Source organism: Choristoneura fumiferana, chromosome 5, assembly GCF_025370935.1.
Source record: "Choristoneura fumiferana chromosome 5, NRCan_CFum_1, whole genome shotgun sequence".
Lineage (NCBI taxonomy): Eukaryota > Metazoa > Arthropoda > Insecta > Lepidoptera > Tortricidae > Choristoneura > Choristoneura fumiferana.
Window position 1 is genome coordinate 13,114,327 of NC_133476.1, and position 23,878 is coordinate 13,138,204.

At 35.3% G+C, this 23,878-nt stretch overlaps 4 protein-coding genes across 9 annotated transcripts in view; 2 read left to right on the top strand and 2 right to left on the bottom strand.

Annotated features, from left to right (window-relative positions):
* Positions 1-38: 38 nt before the first annotated feature.
* Positions 39-2,764, bottom strand: Mob4 (MOB kinase activator 4). Its single transcript, XM_074088023.1, has 4 exons — positions 2,487-2,764; positions 2,243-2,406; positions 1,382-1,591; positions 39-1,147 (listed from the first exon to the last, which is right to left on the bottom strand). The coding sequence occupies exons 1-4, from the start codon at positions 2,538-2,540 to the stop codon at positions 901-903; spliced, it is 675 nt and encodes a 224-aa protein (XP_073944124.1). The 5' UTR covers positions 2,541-2,764; the 3' UTR covers positions 39-900.
* Positions 2,765-4,111: 1,347 nt separating this feature from the next.
* On the top strand, positions 4,112-7,198 carry LOC141428193 (T-cell immunomodulatory protein). Its single transcript, XM_074088020.1, has 2 exons — positions 4,112-5,783; positions 5,884-7,198. The coding sequence occupies exons 1-2, from the start codon at positions 4,448-4,450 to the stop codon at positions 6,312-6,314; spliced, it is 1,767 nt and encodes a 588-aa protein (XP_073944121.1). The 5' UTR covers positions 4,112-4,447; the 3' UTR covers positions 6,315-7,198.
* LOC141428194 (corepressor interacting with RBPJ 1) lies at positions 7,197-10,127 on the bottom strand. Its single transcript, XM_074088022.1, has 5 exons — positions 9,846-10,127; positions 9,507-9,601; positions 9,174-9,424; positions 8,375-8,630; positions 7,197-7,459 (listed from the first exon to the last, which is right to left on the bottom strand). The coding sequence occupies exons 1-5, from the start codon at positions 9,915-9,917 to the stop codon at positions 7,378-7,380; spliced, it is 756 nt and encodes a 251-aa protein (XP_073944123.1). The 5' UTR covers positions 9,918-10,127; the 3' UTR covers positions 7,197-7,377.
* Positions 10,128-10,841: 714 nt separating this feature from the next.
* Positions 10,842-23,878, top strand: part of LOC141428210 (receptor-type guanylate cyclase Gyc76C-like) — a 40,688-nt gene continuing 27,651 nt past the window's right edge. The window contains exons 1-2 of one of the 6 annotated variants that reach the window (XM_074088044.1): positions 10,842-11,106; positions 11,448-11,634. The gene's annotated coding sequence lies outside the window, so the exon portion shown is untranslated. The remainder of the gene's footprint in view (positions 11,107-11,447; positions 11,635-23,878) is intronic. The other 5 variants (XM_074088046.1, XM_074088043.1, XM_074088045.1 and 2 more) reach the window with 5 other exon arrangements.

The following is a 23,878-nucleotide window of genomic DNA, read 5'->3' on the forward strand; positions in this document are numbered from 1 at the left end:
TGTAGTCAATGGTAGGGCAGATAAAATGATACAAATAATACACAGACACTATTTTATTAGCATAAAGCGCAATAGGTTTATGGGTCACCTTAATCTCAAATGACCAAGATGTTAAATAAGTTAATAGAAATAATCTTTACCTATTATAAACTTATTGCAACAGCTAAATAGGATTAGTAAATATATGAAATTGCACTAATACTATAAATTTACTTGAGTTCTGTTTTTTTTTAACCTTTTTTGTAAACATATTTTAAGCTGTAGTGTGAAGCTGATCATTTTGTACAAGGTTTGTGAAAATGAATTTCTTATTATAAGGAATTGTTCTCCATTTGGTAACATGTTAAGTTTTTAAAGCATAAAGAGATTCTGCTCTATTTGAATCATATAATCTACCAAATTATTTTTAATGTGAAGTAAATTTAATTTAAAATTAAGTTGTAGCACTTTCAATTAAACCTCTATAGCCAAAAAAATATATCTAAAATGATGTTTAAAATGTTACAATATTGTTACTGACACATTTTTGGCTATAGTTGGTGTACTGCTGGCTGTTTATGAATAGTATCTTACCTAATTAATATTTAGTAGGTACTAACATATTAAACTACATTATATTACCATTTAGGTAATTTACAGTACTAATAACTGTGACATACAAACAGTCTATTTTAGTTACAGTTTTGTTCTGGGTACTGGGCAATTTAATCAGTTAAATCATTTCTATACTCAAGTTATGATGGAATACAGGTACACAATACACACCAATGAATGTCATTTCAAAATATTTAGTCACAGTATAAGTAGGCATCTGCAGTCATACATAGTACTACTATTGCAGATTGTCATTGTGACACTTCAAAAATAATTCACCATAAAAGTGAATTATTTCTTTGAATCTCAGGCTTCCGATTCACCCGATGCTTGAGGAAGAGGAACTTCTCCTTCGAGTTTGGGCAAAATCAGAATTTCTTTAGATATTATGGAATATTTAGTCACAAAATAGGTGAATCTTTCACACAGGTGTGTTTCCTTCTCAAAAGTATCAAAGATGGACCGGTGATGAAAGTAGGCGTGTGAGAAAATTCTGTAAACACGCCGACACACGGAACCCAACTTTGCTACTGAGGACTCCTTGATGCTCACCCTGGAAAAATTATTCAAGTCTTATGAAAAAATAATGACAATATCTTACTAATATTATAAGAACAAATTTGTGAGGATGGGTATATTTTCTTGAAATTTGGTGTACAGAAAGAGATTTATCATAACTCATGAAGATTGCTTTCCATGGGATAGCAGAAAATGAATTTTTTGTAAAAGTAAAAAAAATAGCCAACAATAAATATTCTGAAAAACAGTACATGAATTTATCTTTTACCTGCTTGGAAAATACTTGTTGCTATTGAGCAAGCATGCAGCACCATCCAGGGTATGTCTAGTGTAGTCAATGGCTGGACATTCTTTTGGTGTCTTATGAGCCGCGCAGAGGAATATCCACTGCTCTGTAGCAGTCATTTGTGTACAAGTCTCTGGCTTGCATTCAGTTTGTAAGCGAACTGCCAGGCCATTCAACTCCATACAAAACTGCCTAAAAAAGTAACAAAAATAATTATCAATTTGCATTTAGTATCTAATAATTTCATGTCTAAACTTGATTTAGCATAGATAGTTCACTGCACTAAATATTTTTCTTATTAGGACAATTAAGGTATACATTTTTAATGTGTTCTTAATAATAGTTTTAGTAGGGTAACCAGTTTCATAATAACAGTAGCTTTTGCCCGTGGCTTCGTCTGTGTGGAATTCTGTTATTGCGCGCTATTCCATTGGGAAATGTGCATTTTTCTGCTGGCTGAAAATCAGCACTGGGATGTTTATTATTAACGCTTCAGGATTATGCTGAGCCAGTGTCCGATTCACAACCACAATGACACATACTTTCCTATGTGTTGTCTATTTGTACTGAATACTATTGTTGTCTTGTGTTGTGAATAAATGTTTTCTCTTTCTTTCTTTCTTTCCTATGTCACTCTCTGTCCCATAAACTTATCTCTATGCCAAAAATGATGTTGATCCATTGCTCCGTTGCAGCATGAAAGAAGGGCAAACATACACATTTATAATATTAGCATGGATTAATGTATAGCATTTTCACTCCTATTACTTATCTCGGTATTAGTCAATGAGGACCTAAGAAAACTGCCTATGATTTAATTCTAGTCATATTCTTTATGCTCACCTCAAATGTTCATACTTCCAGACACCTTCGTCTTGTGCCTCAGGCATTTTGAGGATAGCTTCGAGATTGGCCGGATCACGTCGTATTGTTTGCTGAATAAACTGCTGGACAGCTAAAGTGCTGTCCATCTCTTCAAAGGGTTCATCGGGCCAGCGGCAAAAGTCCTAAATTTTTTTTTATTTAGAATTACTAAGATCACATGAAATCACATCACTGTGTTCGTCGAATATCTTTGTAACCTTACCTTAGCTTTAGATCCAGGACGATTTCGTCGTAAAATTTGCACTCCATCTGCCATATTTAAATTTACGTTATATGTACGTTTAACAATTTTCTCTTACGGTAAATGAAAACTGCAATTTTATTTAAACGATCCAATACAATCCGTAGTTTCTAAACTTTTCGACAAGGACAGAACAAGTCCAGCCAGCCAGTCAGAGCCAGAGAAATAGAGAAAGCAACAGCAAGGTAAGGCAGGCAAGCCAAGCAAGCAAAGCAAGGCAAGATGACAGCACGAGTGTTAGTTAGCTGTCATTATTTTTTTTATAATCTATGGTCGGTCAACACCGCAAATAGGAGCGGTCTGTCTATGGTGCGGTTAAGTCATTAATGCTTCATTTACACCCTCGCCAAGCCTCGGCAAGCTCTCACAAGCACAAGCGTGTACACGGCCCGTTTGGAGCCGAAGCAACTTCGAGATGTTCTCGTCGAGATTCACGACTGCCATGCTAAGGCCATGCTTGCCTATCCGGAATACACTGACGCACGCGCTTGCAAGCGTCTAAATGGCATTCAATGCAGGAGGTAGGACCTTGCACTGTTGTGTTTCGGCGTGGAGAGTAAGACAGCCGGTGAAATTACTGCCACCTGACTTAGGCCTCTAGGTTGGCAACGCATCTGCAATACCCCTGGTGTTGCAGATGTTTATGGGCGGTGGTGATCTCTTACCATCAGGAGACCCACTTGCTCGTTTCCCATCCGGTCGAATAAAAAAAATCAAGCGTTTGTATAGGCTTGGAGCGTCGGCAAGGGTGGAAATGTAGCAGAAAGTGACGCTGAGTGGCTCGACGCTCGTTTCCGGGGTCAAATATGTAGGGCTACTACGAAATTCGAAAATTTTAGTTTGTATTGTGTTGAGGTTTGTAATCACGCGACGCGGTTGATACTGTTGATCAGTTGATAGGTACTGGCAGCTACGAAAAAGAATAATGTTAAAAGTATTGTGACATCATTGTCACTGTCGTTTATATCTTGAGTATGTGTGGTTTGCTTTACGAAATGTTTTCATAGAAATTGATTTAATATAGTTGAATTATGGTGCTTTTATAATTTCATTTACTTCTTTCTCCAAGATATAGTATCGTCCCGCCGTCGCTTTTATTATTTAATACGAGACTGGCGGTACGATACGAACTTCGATTTTCGAGTTTCGTAGTAGCCCTGCTGGTCACGTGAAATATAGCGATAAAGCTGAAAACATCGAGAGTAATCGTTGAAAAAAAAACCTTTTCAATTTCGGTAAAAACACTGACACGACTGCCACTAAAAGAGAGTAAATTAGCTTCCAAGATCAAGATCATTTCTGCAAGCAGCCATCTTGACGCTGCTGTTCGAGGCGGGAGCGCGGGGCGCGGCGACTAACGATACTTTTTTGAGTCGCGGGAAATTCAAAATCACATTCAAAAAGGGGTCACGTGACCAGATTTATCGCTGTGGCCGCACCTTAAGGTGCGATTAGAAGAAATTTGAGTGAATGAAAAAAAAAACAGTTTTTGCCGAAATCGAAGAGGGTTTTTTTTCCAGCGACACCAGCGATAAAACTCAACATTTTCAGCTTTATCGTTATATGTCACGTGACCAGATTTGACGTTGGAAACGAGCGTCGAGCGATTTGCGCGAACCGAGCCGGGCCGCCATCGGCCATAGATAAATTAATAATCGCTCGAAAGAACCGGAGTCAACAAAGGAGTCGGATTCAATAAGCGGATTCGGTACCGACACAGGAGCTGGATCTAGTGAGTCAGATCACTTCGCGGAGTTGAGATTACCCATGTCTAATTTGCATGTGGCCGCGCCTTTAGTAGGCTGTCAGTGTCAGTCAGTGACAGTGAATTGGATGCTGTCAGTCATCAGTCTGTGGATGCTGTGGATATGGAGGAAAAGAAAGTCAACAAAACAAAGTAATTAATTAATATACACAAGAAAATGATTGTGTTCATCTGTAACTTTATAATAATTAGTTTATTGTGTAATTTCTCAAAAAGTGATATGACAGAGAGTTCATTTGGAAAATTTAAAGAAGGATTAATTACTGCCTTTGGAGATTTCAACTCGGATGAGTTAACAGATGCCTTTGTTATTAAAAATGGTTCAAGTGTGGGAGTGTATTTAGCACATGATAAGGAACCGTTTTTAAGACCATCGCCGTTTTCTTGTAATTTTAGCAATATTCTTGTGACCAGTGTTGTTCCAGGAGATTTTGATGGAGACGCTTATATGGATATTCTTTTGACTACGCAAATCTTAAAAGGCAACAGGTCAGATCTTCATGAAGTCCGTATTATATGGGGTGGAATGCCAACCTTGAATTGTTCTGATGCACTGTTAATAAAAGCTATAACAGCAGGCCAGCCTTTAGCAATGGACTACAATCGCGACATGACCCTGGATCTTTTTGGCCTTAATACTCAAAATCAAAGAGTGTTTTGGATATTTGACAAGACTAGATCTACACCAATAGAGATTCCAATGGGAGACACTTTATTCAAACCCATAAAACTTCCCCATTCCCACAGCTTTCTGGATGTAAATGATGATGATGCAGCAGACTTGCTGGTCACAACCAAGATGGATGTGGAATTATGGCTGAGTCAAGAAAATGGAGGGTTTAAATACAACAACAGTATTGAGTTGCTTGTTGGACATCCAATAATTTATGGCCAAACTCTATTTCTGGATGTTTCTCTGTCTGGAGAGTTCTTCTTAGTTATACCTGTTTGCTATGACCTTGAGTGCATCAATAGTACTATCTTGATTTATGATAATCTTCGATGGCATGACCTGCAAGTGGACTTTAATGATGGTGAAGGCACAGCTTGGAGGTTTGTCCCACCTCGCAATGAGTTATACTTGGATGTGATAACAATGCGCAGTGGAGATTATAACATGGATGGATACCCCGATATACTGATGACACTTAGCCCTGTCAACAGTAATGAAACAAGGGCATTCCTTCTTCACAATGTGCCTTGCACATACGCAGGATGCAAATTCAACAGGACTTTCAAAGTTCAATGGGACATATTCAACACTTTTGGAAGAGACATTGTTATGGCTACTTTTTATGATTTTTATATGGATGGTGTTCTGGATATAATTTATTCCAAAAAAAATGCAACAACTCACAAGTACACAATGCATGCTTTCAGAAATGAATTGGAATATGACACAAATTTTATTAAGGTCATTGTAGTCACAGGTTTGACCAATAAAAAAATTCCTGTATTAAATGGAACCTTGTATAGCAGAAAAGTAACATTTGGTAAGTACTATGCTTTAATGAAAATTATTATTGGTGATTAAGCTGTTCTTGCTTTATAGCAAAAACAGATTGAAATTATGATGAAAGTATTTTTTTACAGGAACCAACTTGCCGGGTCCCAAGATAAGCTACAACACCTGGTCGCAAGAGGGGACTTATCGAACTGGGGCCTGCGCGCAATTGTCTCAGTCTGCTTATTTTGCACTTCAATTACCATATTCTATATTTGGTCTCGATAGAACTCCCAACTTTGTTGATACTTTGACTGTAGGACTATCAGGTTTTTCCAAAAGCTGGACTCAAATAATACCTAATTCACAAATAGTGGTCATACCTGCACCACCATATGATCCTTCACAGTGGAAGGCACAATTATTTGTAACTCCAAGTAAAGTAATTCTAAAAAGTGTTTTTGTATTAACTGCTATTATTTTGACTATTATAGGTTGTGTGTTATATTTACACTGGAAGGAAAGAAATGATCGTGAGGACATAATTGAAATAGATGATAATGCTTATGTTAAGATATAGGATACTAAAAAGAAAATGAGTTTTGCATTAGTATTTTTAGTATAAAGCCTAATATTCCATTTAGTAAAAAGGGAATGTAAATACAAAGTAATGTTCAAATATTCATGATGAAAGCTGGCTGTGCCTGACTGGAAATGTGGCTTAGACTTGCATAATCCACTTTCCAAAGACATGGACTTTTCTTATAAGTGCAGGTCTTGCAAAGATATACTCCCAAAGCTTGCAATTTCCTGAAATGTATGTTTCACCTACTTTTGTATATAACAAACTCAAACTTGCATAATTTCAAACTCTTTATTTGTTTTTACACTTTCTGTGAGGCTGGCTGTGCTCACCACTGGGAAGTGGACATTTCAGGAAAGTGGATTTTACGAGCGTAAGCCCCTAATGTTTGTTTGTTGGAGTTCAAATATTTAATTAAATTTTGATAGATTTGATTAATTAAATTATGCTATTATACGAAATAGCTAAGGTATGTTAATTCTGATGATCTGACCTTACCATCTTTTTGAATTGTAATATAAGTCTTGTTGTTTGGTTAACTAGTTTTTGTTGCAAATTTGAATTTTCACTTACTCAAAAAATGCATTGACCAACATATAATTTGACGACAGAAACAATTTACTGGCTATTTTTTCTATTATGCTATAATCCATAGTTCTACAGGAAATACGCTGGCTGGTTTACATAAAATACTGTGATAATATTTTGTAATTTAGTGCTATACTTTTTGATATACTTCATTCCATTGCATTCAACTTCAGCAACATTGACTATTATTATGCTCGGCTCTTGTGGAACCTGTCTGGATGAATGGAGTGAAGTATAGTTGGATAAAATTAGTAAAATAAATTTATCTGTTATTAAACATAAAATAAAACATACATTTAGTGGCTTTATTTATTATAAAATAGCTTAACTCCTCAAAACATGATATATGTGGCTTATCTCTCTGTAAACACAGAAACTACAGTTTTGTATTCTACAGAGAAGCTTACATCAATTTACAAGTATTCAATCAAATTAATTCGTGTATTTGATACTTTAACATTTTATAAATACACTAATGTTCCCTTGATTTTTTCTTGTCCTTCTTATCCTTCCTTGATTTTTTGTGTTTCTTCTCTTCAAGTTTTTCCAATTTTCTGAAACCAAATCAATAACTTTATATAATTGCCTGAAACAACATTATTAACTATTGGGTAAAAACAAGTTAAATTGAAATTATTGTACATTATGCTTAAGCAGAGACCCATGCAAAATGTAATGCTATATTTTCATATATCTGTAACATAGGTTTTATTTTAGATTAGCATGTCCGTGACATAATCTGCCAAGAATTTGTCTATCATTATCACACAGGAAGTATGCAATTTTCTGGGAACAAAACTATCCCATGTTGTTCCCAGGGTCTCAAACTATTTGCATACCAAATTTCATCATAATTGGTTTGCTGGTTTAAGCATGAAAAGGTAACAAATGGACAGACAGTTCCTTGTGCATTTATAATCACTTAACCCTTTTTAGAGTTCTGGAGCCAAAAAAAGCAAAAACAGAACCCTTATAGTTTCGCCATGCCTGTCTGTCTGTCTGTACGTCCGCGGCTTTGCTCAGGGACTATCAATGCTAGAAAGCTATAATTTTGCACAGATATATATGTAAACTATGCAGACAAAATGGTACAATAAAAAAATCTTTTTTTTTTCTGAGGGTGTACCTCCCATAGACGTAGTGGGGGTGATTTTTTTTTTCTCCTCCAAAACTATAATGTGGGGTATCGTTGGTCTTTTAAAACCATTAGGGGTTTGCTAAGACGATTTTTCGATTGTGATTTTTTTTACGAAATATTCAACTTTAAAGTGCAAATTTTCATTCAAATCAAGTGTCCACTATTTGAAAAAATTCAGGATGGTAGTAAGTATATCAAACTTACAAGGAAAACGATAACAGTTAAGTTTGCTTGAGAATTATTAGTAGTTTAAGAGTAAATAGCAGCCAGCTACGGAACCCTATTTTTTTAAAAAGATCCCAGGTAAAGGAAACTATATGTAGGTCCTTACTTTAGCAACTTTTTTTTCTGTTTCTTGGTAAGCTGGCTTATCAGGTCCATTTCGGTGAGATTAGATCCTTCACCCTCTTCTATTTTGGTAGCAGCTAGGGGTAATGCTCCGGGTTTCATAACCAGGCCTGTATCACGCATTTGCTGCATCAAGGTGGGTACATCAGGCTTAGCTTCTTCCTCTTCAGGGGCTGATGCGGAAGCTTGCAGTGCACGGGCTTCACTCATAGACAGGGAATACATTGAGCATTCCTTATCTGCAGATAAAATGGAAGAGAATTGACTAAGAAACAAACAAGCTTTAACTATGAACTAAGAAACAAAAAAGATGTCCAAGATGTCCTTGCATGCTTTATAAAGAACAAATTGACACTAAAAATAATACCTGAACATACTTTATAAAACACAAATTGTTCATTGAATAAAGAATTTAGAATGTTGGAATAATATTGAAAATATCAAAGCTTCAAAGCTAATACCATTCTAGGTCTTAAGAACTATATCTGTTATCACATTTGCTGGTGCCAGTGACACTCATTTGTGTCTGTATTTCGGCTGGCATTTTGGGCTGAGCAGAATGTTGGAAAAATGAATCTGCTAAAAAAGCTAAGATTTAGGAGGTTAAATGGAGGGCTTTTTTTAGTTAGTGTTGTTAAGATTTGATTCTTTAATAATAATAATAATAATCTGTTTATTTCTTAGAATATGGTACAAAAGATGGTTGAATACAGTTAATTCCTTCCCAATGCAGTATGAAAGTCAAATGAAGCAAATAGTAGTATTATTTTTATTCTACTAACCTGTGTTAATATGCCCCCACTTATGACACTTAATGCATCTGACATTCCTAACTAGAATACCAAAAGGCTGGTCTCGGATTTCATTGTCACCCTTGCAGTAGCTTTCTCTGGGTGCATTATACTTCCGCTGCCACTCAAATTTGTACTCTGGCTCATTGTCTTCTCTTTCACGCTCCTTCTTGACGCCCGGTGGAGGTTCATACATAAAGTTAAGACTCAGCTTATCCTTACTGTCTTTGCTCAGTAAGGCCCTGTAAAAATTAATAATAAGTTTAATACAAAACCAAATAAAAGAAAAAAGAAGTGTGTGTATTACTTATTACAAAAACATACTTGTTCTCATGCAACTCTTGCTCTTTTTCATATTGCACTCTTAATTCTTCTTGTTTTTTCTTGTAAGCATCTGTTTTCTGCTCTGCCATCCATACCTGAAATACGGAAATTAGAATTGACACTTATATGATGATGCCATTCTTCTAATAATTGAATCTGCTAATTTCATAGCTCAATCAAACCTTGTGTATTATTTTGATTGTCTTGCGTTGCCATTCATATCTTGAAAATTCTCTCTTTACCTTGACTAGTGAATATGAATTGAACCGATGACCTGTATTGTTTAATTTCTATAAGATACTATAATGAAGAAACAGTTAACACTATTATAATACTTACTCTTTTTAAATTATCTCTTGAAGCAGGGTGGAAAAATTTCTTGCACATATAATTATTGAATCCTTTCCCCATTTTATCAGCGGCTCAGTAACAATATAATCGAAAAGAAAAACTATCAAACGATATCAATCCTGCACAAATATATTTATGGATAAACAGTCCAGTACCTATTTTATCTAAATATTTGTCTAAATACGTGTTATTTTATTTATTTCATGGCTGACACAGAGTACTTTATACATATACTGAAAATGGTTGACACTCTTTCCCGACTCGGATAATACTGACATGGAAATACCGGTCCTGTTTTTTGTGTTCACGCCCATAGAAAGCTAGCTACTATTATTGTAATCTGTGATAGAAACTGCGGGGCTACTCCGAAATTCGAAAACCGATGTTCGTGTCGTTCCGTTCCTCTGACACTTATACTATTTAATACGAGAGCGAGAGAGACGGTACGATATGAACTTCGATTTTAGAATTTCGGAGTAGGCCCGACATGACATGAGTTTCTATGGGCGTGTACACGAAAAACAGGTCAGTATTATTTGGGCCGGGAAATAGTGTCACCCTTATTGAGATACAGATAAAACAACAATGAATGAATGATTTGATGAAATTCATTCGTCCGTCAATCGATTTCAATTTGTGGCTATGGCGATAGAGCCGAGCCCAAGTCCAGTAATAATAATAAAAAAAGATAGAACCGAAGCCGAGCCGATCATTCATAGATTACGAGTGCGTTCGGGGAGTCACTTTCAGTACCACCCACCATATAGCACTACAAACTCAATCGCTAGCATTGCTATTCATAGCATGTTTCATGAACACTATTTGCATTGCATTTACACACCGTACAAATTTACGTGGGATGTTTGAATCAATGAATTGTATAGTCTACACAATCCATTGTAGATGATTCCTATTGGATCATCACAGTTCTATCTATCGTGTGTCAGCGGCTTTAAAATGACGTATGAAAAAGTGTATACTTGACTTTACCTATCTGTGGTAGCAATGGATGGATGGCATAAAGTCGAATGGTGCGCTGTGTTATGTGACTTTGTTTTGTAGTTCGTAATAAAGAACTAAAGTTGTTGTTACCTTGTTTACTTTTAAATTTATTAAGAGAGTTAAACAAGTTATTAAAATTCCAAGTCTGTGGGTGGTGCTTGAAGTCCGAATTCCTACTTTTAATATATGGGAGTATGTTGTGTCGACTTTCTAGTGTTAGTTTTCCACCAACGTAGTTTGTCGTTATGTAGGTATTTTATGTAGTTTCGATTTGTTTGTCGCATTTATAATAAATATTTAAAGACTTAAAAGTAAATTTAAGCCAATTTTACCAATAATATTACTTCATTTGTTAATCGGAGATGTAATAGACTGAATCCGAACGTTTTTGCAGTTTGCGAAATTAATTAGATGATATTGCCTCTTTTGCTCTATTTATTTATAGTCGTAAGACGTGATAGCGACTAGTGATTCGGCTGCCTGCTGCAGTGCAGTGGATAATCCGGATCTACTATCAACATGTACTTATTGTCATTGTGTTACTCTTGCTCTATGTATTTAACACATTCATACCCTTTTATCATGTAGAAGTATTTATAGAATTCTACTGTGCTATTGAAGCTTGATTTTAAGAGTAAATACAGTTTTTTTCTTACAAAATGGAATCTTGTGTGTTTTTTTAATTGTGCTGTGCAATCAACTGGACTGTAATGAAAGTGAAATGGCTCTATGAGGAACAGAAGGACTTTTCAAACAAGATTATTTGAACTTTATGGTGAGTATTTTTGTTATTTGCTATTTTACTTTTCCACACATGAATTTTATTACAACAGTAAAACTTTTTGTAGCTGATTATTTTTTGATTTCAATATCTCTACCATAAATAAATTAATAATATATATTGACACTTGATACCAATTGATTTATTCTCATAGTAAACAAATACAATACAAAAGTAAATTTCTTAAAATGAATCTTGTCACTTCTAATTTTTGATACTTATATGCATAATTGGCTGAAAAGCCATTATTTAATTTTGATTTGGTAACAAGCATTTCAAATCAGAACTACTACAATTTGAACATTAAATATAAAAATATTATTCCATTTTCATTAGGTGCAAAACATTTAATTCAAAGTATAGGGTGATTTTTGTTTATGTGTTAGGTACATAATTAATTAAATTAGTGTTTCATGCTAATTCAATTGTTTCAAGTATTTTTTTTAATAATGTGGTAAAATTTATAATGTTCATACTTTGTTGAAAAGCAGTAACACTAATTTTGTATCACATTTAAAATCTTACTTTGTATATCAAAAGTAATGCAAAAGGTGTATCTGTCTGTTTTTTTTTTATATTGTTTCGTAAATAACTTGGGGAGAATCATAAACCTAAAAGGCAGAACTGCCTGAGATATTTAAATTTATTAAAGCAAAGATGCATATTTGGCTATGGTTAAAACTAAAAGGCATGACTTTTCAAGTATGATCTTTAATTATTTAATTTTTAAGTGATGCTTAGTTAAAAAGTCTCATTTCAGTGATTTTTAAAATAAAGGATGTTATGTAGGGTATATGTGCCTTTTTTAATGTTAAATTATTTTGAGTATTAAAATGGAAAGGCATAAATGATAGAAAATATGCCCATTTTTTCCCAACATTGTATCCACTTGTCTAAAATGTTAAAATGAAAAGGCACATGTGGTTAGTTAGTCCTGTATTATGTTGCAAGACTATTTTTACTTTATATATAAACAAAAAATGATTTATTAAAAAAGTATGTATATAGTAATGTAACATAGAATTATTGATAACATATATATTTTCATCTAAAAATTTATAATAATAACATGATTATGTATAATTTTTAGTAAGAAACAAAAAAAACTAAACATTTATTTTCTCAAGTTTAACAAAATATTAGATGTGCCTTTTTGCATTTCAACAACAGTTTAATAAGATTGAAATTCCTGAATTCCTTATGGAACAAACTACCAGAACATGTAGTCTCAGCACTGAATGTGAACCAATTTAAGAACCGGCTAGACCAACACATTAACAATACAAAGAATACTTGACCAAGGAACAGCTAGATAGAGGCACCTATCAGTTGCTTGCAACTGCCTGCGTGATAATTTATATAATGATAATAATAATATATGTTGTTTTGTGGTTGGTATAATTCTATTAGTACGCTAATATGCGAGAGATAGATTTTTAAATATTTAACAATGTGTGGATGATGGTTCTTCCTCTTCTCTTTTAAAATATGGCTTTTCTGTCCTCGCCAGTGTCAAGGTAAACTCTCTTTGTATGGTGATTGTAGTTTTTGCAACTTGATAGTAAAATTCCAGAAACCACGGAGACCACTTGCGCATTAAAAAATGTCAGACACGAGAGCAATATAAAATTTTGGGATCACTGTTCACTGTTAAGGTTAATCGCCGCATAAAACACTATCAAAATTATACTGCAACTAGCCAAAGAAACAGAAATAGCAAAATTAGATATTGTCTACATCCACCATCTTCGAATGCTACAAATCGAATCCGGATGATGGTTTATACTCAGATAATTTACAGCCTGATTTAGATGTAATGCAGTATAATTTATCCCTCAAAAATTGCTTACTGTTTTTTTAAGTAAATTCTCCAGAATCAAAGTCACAGACAACAGTTTGTATGTAGGTGTACTTTTTATCACATTCTAATTAGATTTCAACTCTATTAAAAAAAAAAACAAGTTAGGTAATCCAATGATTACCTATATGAAGCAATGAATATGTAAGTATAAATTTTATTTTGATAAAAACTAGTCAACAATTATTGTTTTGTCTTTTTACCCAACTTCCCAAAGGAGGGTTATGTTCGCATTGTATATACGTATGTGTCATCGCAGGCGCGCAGCGAGTTCGTTGCGTCTAGAGCTGGGACGCCATGTAGCGGGGCTACTCCGAAATTCGAAAACCGAAGTTTGTATCGTTCCGTCCCTCTGACACTTATACTATTTAATACGAAAGTGAGAGGGACGGTAATGGTACGAACTTCGATTTTCGAATATCCCCTCTGATTTTCCCGCGAGCACGCAGCTCATTTGTTGCGCGCCCTCAACTACATCTCATCGTTACTCGCTTGCGGCGAATTCGTTATGCGCTCGCAGCGAACTCGCTGCGTGCTCGCCTCGCTTTCAACTCGCCCGCAAATCTCAAGTGTGATAAGGCCCTAAACATCGGACGGACGAAGCCTGCGAATATACATTAGGGCTTTGTCCCACTAGCGACATTACCGCGAGCGCGCAATGATGTCGCTCGAGCGCGCAGCGAGTTAGCTGCGTAAAGCGCCGAAGATGCCCTATTATTATTGTACGAGAGTCTACAAACAATATGGAGTTTTTGGCGCTATACGCAGCTAACTCGCTGCGCGCTCGCCTCGCTTTCAACTCGCCCGCAAATCGCTAGTGTGATAAGGCCCTTAGGATAGGAAGAAGCGGCTCAGCAGGGCTACTACGAAACTCGAAACTCGAAGTTCGTGTCGTGCGGTCCCTCTGACACTTATACTATTTAATACGAGAGCGAGAGGGACGGTACGATACGAACTTCGAGTTTCGAGTTTCGTAGTAGGCCTGCTGCCCCGCACCACACGACGTTGTTGCCCCGACTAGCTAGTTAGCCACGTTTCCTCTCTGGTTGTTATTATTACGCTGTGTCACTGTAAATTCGGCGAATCACAAACGGCAAATAATATTCGTGAAAATTATGACGGCACTCGTAGGAACGTCCATTTTGTTCAATAGGTTGTACAGGATCCCTTTCGATCGCATATTTTTTTGACCTATTTTAATTTAAAACACGTCGATCCGTCGCTCCGTTAAGACGTGAAAGATGGGCAAATACACACACTTTCGCATTTATAATATTATAGTTGCGTTGGTTCAATATGGTACAGATATGTAGTTTAGACGACAATTCAAGTACAGTCAACAAAAAGTACATTCGGCAAAAAAAGCTTGTATTAAAAATGTTTTTTTTTTAACAAAAACTTATTACAAGCATTATATTTATTTGCAGTGTAAACTATGTTTGTTTGGTGGAATCTTTCAACTCAAATTTGAAGTGGATATCTTCAACCGATTGAGCTGAAATTTTACACGCATTTATAAATTCGATGACAATGCAATATTATAACAGTTGATCTGATGATAACGCTAGCGGGTGACTGTGATAAACGACACGACTCGACCACATCGAGTTTGGACTCGTTTGCCGTCTTGACGAGTACTTTGGTAACCAGGGGCATAAAGTACAGTCAGCAAAAATAACTTATATTAGAAGAATTTTAAGAAAAACTTTTACTGAACTGTTTACGGAACCCTTCATGTACGAGTCCGACTCGCACTTGACTAGTTTTTTAAAATAATATTTAGGTAACCGTTTTAATATTATTTGGTAATTCAATTTAGGTGACAGATCTACTATTTTAGGAACAAATATTATTTATTAGGTCGCCGAAAACGCATTTATTAGGTGATCAATAAAATCATCATCATCATCATCCCAGCCTATATACGTCCCACTGCTGGGCACAGGCCTCCTCTCAGAACAAGAGGGCTAAATCATACCCATATTGTATAAATTTCTTATTAAAGAAAACAAAAAACAGCATTTTTCCTTAAAAACTCGTATCAAATCAACATAAGTAATCAGTATTGTAAGAATAGAATACGTAAATCTAGATTAATAATTGACAATCAAAACATAAATCAAAGAGAAATTGTGTTTTTTTCTGTACTAAAGTTGCACTCAAAGTTTAGTGCCTTAAGACGTAAATGTGTATGAAAAGTTACGAAGGGTCACTTTGACGCAGTCGCAGTCGCAGTCCATAACTTTAGTAAAATATCACATTTCTTGCAATTTTTTACCTTAATTTCGTACTAAAATTATGCTTTAAATATGTAAGAATATATTCTTTTAATGAGTTTTTCAATAATCAATAAGAAATTTAGCCTTTTTTTCGCTATTGACTAAATAGCAATCTTTGGTTTAAGTAAATAATTAGTAGGGTGTCACTTTGTCGCCTTATGGAATCTAAATCTTATCTTTCCTTAGTCTTATGAGGGTGTTAGAGAGCTAATTTTTTCTGCCAACAAACTGTCATGCAGTTTGGCAGATAATTTATTTTATGGTCTGTCCCATAATTCGAGATACTAAAACGACGTTTCATGTGTTAATTATATTGTACCTAATATACCTTTTTTATAGTTGGACCTGTATTGTTCTGGAAATAAAGTCCGCCATTATAGCGTTATTTAGAGAGTTCAAATTTGGCGAGCAAGTAGGTAATACTAACAGCTAAAAACAATTTTCAGGATTTATCATAATTCCTATGGGATAGGGAATGAAATGGGATTTATATTTTCGCTTCAAAGTGCCCCTAACTCCGTAATTATAAATATTAAAGACTTCAAATTTGGCATGCAGGTAGATAATACTAATAGGTAAAAACTGTTTCAAAGATTTTCCGAATATCCCACGGGATAAAACGAATAAAGAGAATTTTATATACCAACTGAATCAGAAAACGCATAAGCTAATCCAATAAAACTGGGGACTGGAGATTTGGCAAACTGATGTAAATCTGGTAACAATTATTTAGCAGTGACATCCTGCTCAATTGCTCATCCTGGCGAGGATCGTCTCCGTAGAAGGGAACTCCTCAAAAGTTAATGGAACACGCAAAAGATTTTACATGATTGTTAAATTTCAATGACAATGCGTTTATATTATATACACCGCCTGATGTTGCAGCCAGGGTCGTCTGCTGATGACGGAACTCCTCAAGGGCGGATAGCATAGATAAGAAATTTTACATGTACGTTCAACGAACTGACACAATTACTTTGCCCACCCGCGACCTTTATGATAGCTACTTTTGTGCCCATGCAATGTGTGTTCATGCAGTTCCTCCACCTCCACACTGTAAGAACACACAAATCACACAAATCCATCTATCACCACCACCACTTTACACTGACGCATTTCGAACTCAACCAGAGCTCATTTTCAGAGCAACACAACCGTTCAAATTTGGCATAGATGGACCTAAAGTAATGCAGAGGTGCACTAGGGTGCACTACTTTACAATTTCTCGGGATATAATCCTATATGGTGTATGAAGTCGCAGGCCAAAGAAACGCGTAGTACTTTAACGTTTTCTAAAATTTCAACCCTGAATCAGCGAAGCAGGGTTTCAAAGCTAGTAAGAATCATAATTAATTACGTATGTAGGTTGATACAATTTCCATGTAATCCTCCGAAAATTAATCAAAACACGAAAAAAGGATCGCAGGAAGTAAATGTATGTTACTCCAAATTTAACGCGAGCGAAGCTGCGGGCAAAAGCTAGTGACTCATATGATTATTCTGATAACTAAGTATAAGTACCAAACATGTTTTTTATGCTATTTTAAATATCCTACTCATTGGGGGTCGTAATCGGCTGACGTCAAAAGGTTAATTTGATAGCATAATTCAAGTTTTTCTTACAATATGGATACTGTACACTGTAGGACTCGTATAACCGAGAACAAATCCGTTATTTCCGTCGTTGGATCAACTAGGTATTTCCCCTTATTAAGAAGTAGCAGCCACAGGTAAGTTTCACGGTTATAAAGTCCAATATTCAGGTAAAAACCTTGGGTAAATAGTGAAGTAAGGTCCAGACTATGCTCTATACCAAGGCTGGCCAATGGATTTTGTAGGTGGGCAAAATTTTGCCGGGATACTACTATTAGAGCTAGAGGTACATGACTACTAAAATTATATGCAAAGAAAAGCTAGCCCATCCACGCTTTATCTAGCTGGCTCATTCTAATACACCTTGAAGGGCCACTCCGTGGTCCGTTGGCCTGGTTTGGCCAGCCTTGTTGAACAAGGCTGGCCAAACCAGAGGCTGTATTGCCTAACGTTTCTGATAATCCTATCGATTGACACACACACAACATTTTTTATCATTTGTATCCTTTTGGTCTACTGGTACAACTTTGGTCTACTTGTAGTAATATTAAAAACGATAAAATTGTGTACAAAATATAATATTAATTATGATTTTCTTATCTGCCTACTTTTGTCAACCGCACTCGCAGAGGGCCAAGATACAGGCTTAGCCTAGTTTGGCCTCTGACGGATTACTAAGTTGTATATACTGTTATCTCTTTTGGTCAAATAAATTATTTTGTATTTTGTATTTTGTATTTTTGTATTTGATTGGTATAATAAAATAGCGTGTTTGTTTTTTAAATTTTAGTTGGTTCGAGTCCTGAGCGAGGCAAGCGTGTTTTAGAAAGTCATTGAATGCAGTTTTGTTTCTTTTTAAAAATAAAGGAATGCCTGCTTTGAGTAAAATGAGCCAACTTAAGGATTTAAGGTAGTTTCCCTCCAAGGCCCGGCTTATTTTTCCACACTGTATATTTGTTTATATACAGGTTGTTTGGTAGCTACGTACAAAGCTTTAAAGCTGAGCTGAGGTATTTTTGAACATTTTTAGCTATCTTTTTTTTAGTCTTTTTTTTAAATTAAAAATTTATAAATTTTAGGAAATTACACAGTATTTGAGAGTCACAAGTCAATATTGCCCCAATGAGCGTTAATTTGTAAACAAAATATTTTATTTCCGATAGTTAAATGTGTATTGGACCAAATGAAATAATTTTTAAATGTCTTTCATGCCACAAAAATAAAAATGGAGGCATTCGAAATCAAGGCTCGGATACCGGTTAAATTTCCAAACCGTTATCATGTACTTGGCACAAAAACCTTTTAATTTTTTTTCGTTCGCGAAACCGTTGTTTTTAAATCGGCTTTTAAGGGAACGTTTCCATAAACATCTTGTCAGATTAACCGGTTTAGATCAATAAAAACCGGTTTATTCCGGCGCAGGATAAACGTCGCCGCCCGCCGCCGCGCCGGCCGGCCAGCTGTCACTCGTCGAATAAACCGTTTATTTAGGTTATAGTTAAGTTCTTAAAAACTTTCGTGTTCTTATGAAACTTCGGAGTTAAACCGAAATAAACCGATATTTACCGCTATTTTACAAACCAGTTCCGAGCCTTGTTCGAAATTACTAAAAATGTCTTAGGTTGAAACAATAATTATTCTGTGCCATAAAAAAAAATCCAAACCCCTAATGGTTTTAAAAGATCTATCCAACGATACCCCACACTATAGGATTGATGATAATGAAAAAAATTTTTTTTAGTTTTTTATTGTACTATTTTGTCGGCATAGTTTACATATATATCCGTGCAAAATTACAGCTTCCTAGCATTGATAGTCCCTGAGCAAAGCCGCGGACGGACGGGCAGACAGACAAACAGACAGACATGGCGAAACTATAAGGGTTCCGTTTTTGCCATTTTGGGTCCGGAACCCTAAAAAACCACACGGGGAGCACTAGCTATGAATGCGCTAGTCTTGAAATTTCACGTTAAAGGTACTTAACTAGTAAATAACATGGAAAAAAGGTAAAAAAATAATAATTAATCTGCAGTTTGTTGTGATTTAAATAGTAAATTAATTTATTAAAAAAAATACATTAAAAAATCAAATGTTTAAGTGCCTTATTAAAAAATCAAATATTTAGTGTCTTAAGAAAATTCAGCGAAGGGTTGTTGCGACTTTCAAGAATTACATTTTGTAATTTAAATATCATAAACATGGCTGATTATAGGAACGAAGATTATGCCAACATCGTCTTCACGTATGTCGGGGCTAACGGTAATGGAGCATTGGCACGGCGAATGTACGAGGAGCATTATCCAAACGCAGATTACCGAATGTCAGGATGTTTTACAACACATTTCGTCGTCTCAGCGAAAATGGGATCCATCTTCCGGCAACTGAAGTGAATCATGGACGACACGATGCGAAAATTCGAAATTGGAAGTTTACCAAATTTCAAACGTTCCACATTTAAAAATGTATCTTTTTAAAAGTACATCACAACTTTTTTATCAGACTGTAATGGACTTTGGTGTATTGTTGTGATGGTATTGTGGAAATTTTTAAACATTTAATTTTTTAATGTACCTAATATTTCTTTTTAAATGAATTAATTTATTATTCAAATCACAACAAACTGAAGATTAATTATTTATTTTTTTACCTTTTTTCCATGTAATTTACTAGTTAAGTACCTTTAACGTGAAATTTCAAGACTAGTGCATTCTTAGCGAGTGCTCCCTGAGTTTCGTTTTTACTTTTTATCTCTGATTTAGCAAGAAATGTGAATGAGTGATACCTTAAAAGTATGAACAATAAGCAGGCATGTTTAAAAAATTATGGCACAGAAAAATGACTGTTCAAACCTAAGACATATTTAGTAATTTCGAATGCCTCCATTTTGTTTTTGTGGCAAGAAAGGCACTCGAAAATTATTTCATTTGGTCCAATACACATTAAACTATCCGAAATAAAAGATTTGTTTACATATTAACGCTGATTGGGGCAATATTGACTCGTGACTCAAATTCTGGATATTTTCCTAAAATTTCTAAATTTTCAATGTAAAAAAATAAAAAATTCGATAGACATTAAAGCTTTGCACGTAGTTAACAAGCACTCTGTATATAAACATACACACACACACACACAAACACATATGTAAATATATGTATGCATACTAGCTTTTACCCGCGACTTCGTGCGCGTAGACAACATAAGTAATACAAATATTGTTTTTTTTTAATGGAAGGTGATGTAACAGTTTTTTTTTTCTAAAACCCAATTAAATTTTCCTTGAGAAAAATAGGATATGTGAATCAGGGATAGTCCAGCTTTCCATAGGTGAAATATTTTTTTAAATCTGTCCCGATGTTGAATTCACTTACTGCCATCCCGCGGGAATTTTGCATTTTCCCTGAAATAAAGTAGCCTCCGTCAATCGGGGATAGTGTAGCTAGTTGTTGGTAAAAGAATGTTTAAAATTAACTCTGAAGTTGAATTCGCTTAATTCCATCCCGTGGGAGTTTTGCATTTTTCCGGAGAAAAAGTAGCCTATGTCAATTAAAGATAGTGTAGTTTTCTATTGGTGAAAGAATTTCTAAAATCAGCCACGAAGTTTAATTCACTTATTTTATCCCACGGGAATTTCGCATTTTCCCCGGGAATATGTAAATTAAAGATAGTCCAACTTTCTATTGTTGAAATTATTTTTGAAATCAGCTCCGAAGTTGAATTTACTTACTGCCATCCCGCGGGAATGTTGCATTTTCCCTGGGAAAAAGTAGTCTACATCAATCGGGGATAGTGTAGCTAGTTGATGGTAAAAGAATGTTTAAAATCAACCCTGAAGTTGAATTCACTTTTTTCTATCCCGCGGGAATTTTACGTTTTCTCGGAGTAAAGTAGCGTAAGCCAATCAGGGATAATGTAGCTCCCAATTGGTAAAATATCTTTTTAAAAATCAACCCCAATGATGAATTTACTCATTTCGATCCTGCGGGAATTTTGCATTCTTCCGTAGAAAAGTAGCCTATGTCAATCAGAGATACTGCAGATTACTAATAGTGAAAGTTTTTTAAAATCAACTTTGAAGTTGAATTCAGTTTTTTCTATCCCATGGGAATTTTCGATTTTCCGAAAAAAAGTGGCCTATGTCAATCGAGGATAGTTATATTATAATCATATGAAATAATCTTTAAAAGCAGTGCCAAAGTTGAATTTACTTATTTCTATCCCGCGGGAATTTTTCATTTTCCCAGAAAAAAGTATCCTAAGTCAACCAAGAATACTGTTGCTTACTTTTGGTGAAAGAATTTTTAAAATCAGACCCGAAGTTCAATTTACTTATTTCTATCCCGCGGGAATTTTGCATTTTCCCTAAGAAGAGTAGTCTATACTAATGAGGAATTGTGTAGGTTTCTATTGGTGAAAGAATTTTTAAAATCAGCCCCGAAGTTGTATTCAGTTTTTTCTGTCCCATGGGAATTTTGTAATTTGCCGTCTACGGCTACTTTTTCTTAAAAGTAGCCTTTGTAATTTGTGGATAGTCATATCACATAATATGTAAGATTTTTTTAAATCAGCTCCGAAATTGAATTTATTTATTTCTATCCCGAGGGAATTTTGCATTATCCCGGATAAAAGTAACTTATGTCAATCAAGGATAGTATAGCTTACTAACGGTGAAAGATTTTTTTAAATCGGATCAATAGTTTCAGAGATTCGACTACAAACAAAGAAACGAAAAAAGTTAAGATATTTCCCTATCTCGTGGGAATTTCCGAAAAAATCCTTCCTTAGTGCACCTCTACCACACTCGAGGTAGGTACATGTATGCCAAATTTCAAGTCTCTAGCACCAGTAGTTTAGTCTGTGCGTTGTCTGTCAGTCAGTCAGTCACGGTACTGTTTTATAGGTAGGTATAGAAGATATATAAACTTCGAGTGTCAAGGGTAGGTAAGTAAATATTTTTCCCGCTTTTCTTTCACTGTGACCTTGTGTAGGCTTCTACACACAATGCCGGTTATTGCTGTAACTAATGCTCCGCGGTTTTGTACGGCAAATGCCGGCGGCCTGATGACGCCGGCAGCATACCCGGGTGACAAAAACAAGCGAGTCGTATCTCCGGCATAGTGTCATAGTGTGTAGGAGTCTTGGGTTCAATAGGGAGAGGGCACAAACCTGATTGATGTCGTGCGTTCAATCAGTGCGACCAAAATAATTGTTTCATGAGTCCATTTGTTCTTCTCGTAATTTCGACATTTGGGGACTTTTAACCGAAAATAATACTCTACTACCCGACCACGCTAAGTTTGCACCTCGCGTCTTAATAAGAACAGTTCAAAAATTTAAAATTAAAATTCAACATATATAGGAGACTAAAATTCGTAAGATGCGTATCGGCGTGGGCGACCAAGATGCTAACCGCTGATGTGACAGGGCGATCGCGGGAAGGTGACAAAGTGATTTCGCATTCCAGCGAGGCGCAAACTTAGCTTGGTCGGGATATAATAAATGCCAATAAAAAACACACCTTAAATACTTAACATAAAAAAAAGTCTCGCAACTAAGTTCTTCTACCGTAAAAAGTTGTGAGATCCATGTAAATACCAAGTCGGTTAATTTATTCAGTCCCTACTTAAGGGTCCTTCTGTCTTAAGTTATTTATAACGTAATTATTAGCTAACCTAACAACATCTTATAGTGACCATAAACAATATTAATAATCTTTTACGTTTTAAATAAATAGATTGACTTGGCAATCGCACTAATCAATCTAATTTGATATGTATTACTTGTGAGATACATTGTGTTAATTTGTGTTTTCATGCGGTGTCAGAGCGCATTAAAATGAGCCAACATGCCAACCACACCAAAGTGATAAAACTATTATTTTTTATGGCACCTCTTCTACCCGTAAAATAGGGATGATTTGTTTATCTGAAAGAAAGAAAAAAAGAAAATACACACACACACACACACACACACACACACACACACACACACACACACACACACACACATACATTTATTTAACGCCATAAAAAACAAACAGTCTTGGATGTTTGTATATACATTTTTAAGTACTAGCCGTTACCCGCGACTCCGTCCGCGCAATTTTCCAGGATAAAAACTATCCTATGTCCTTCCCCGAGACTCAAATTATCTGTATACCGAATTTCATCTACATCGGTTCAGCGGTTTAGACGTGATGAAGTACAAACAATCAGACTTACAAACTCGCATTTACAATATTATATTTATTTATATAAGTAGGTATGTCTATTCGTTGTCTAGCACCCATCATAGTACAAGCTTTGCTTAGTTTGGGGCTAGGTCAAATTGGTGTAATTTGTCCCAAGATATATATTTTTTAGAACATTTTAGAAAAGTGTGTTTTACAAGCCTAAGCAGATACTCTTTCCATGTTAAAAAATGAAATACTTATACGGCTTTTCGCCGACTACCTTTTGCTGACTGTAATTGCATCGTCATCAAACTTAACAGATGTATAAAAAATTGC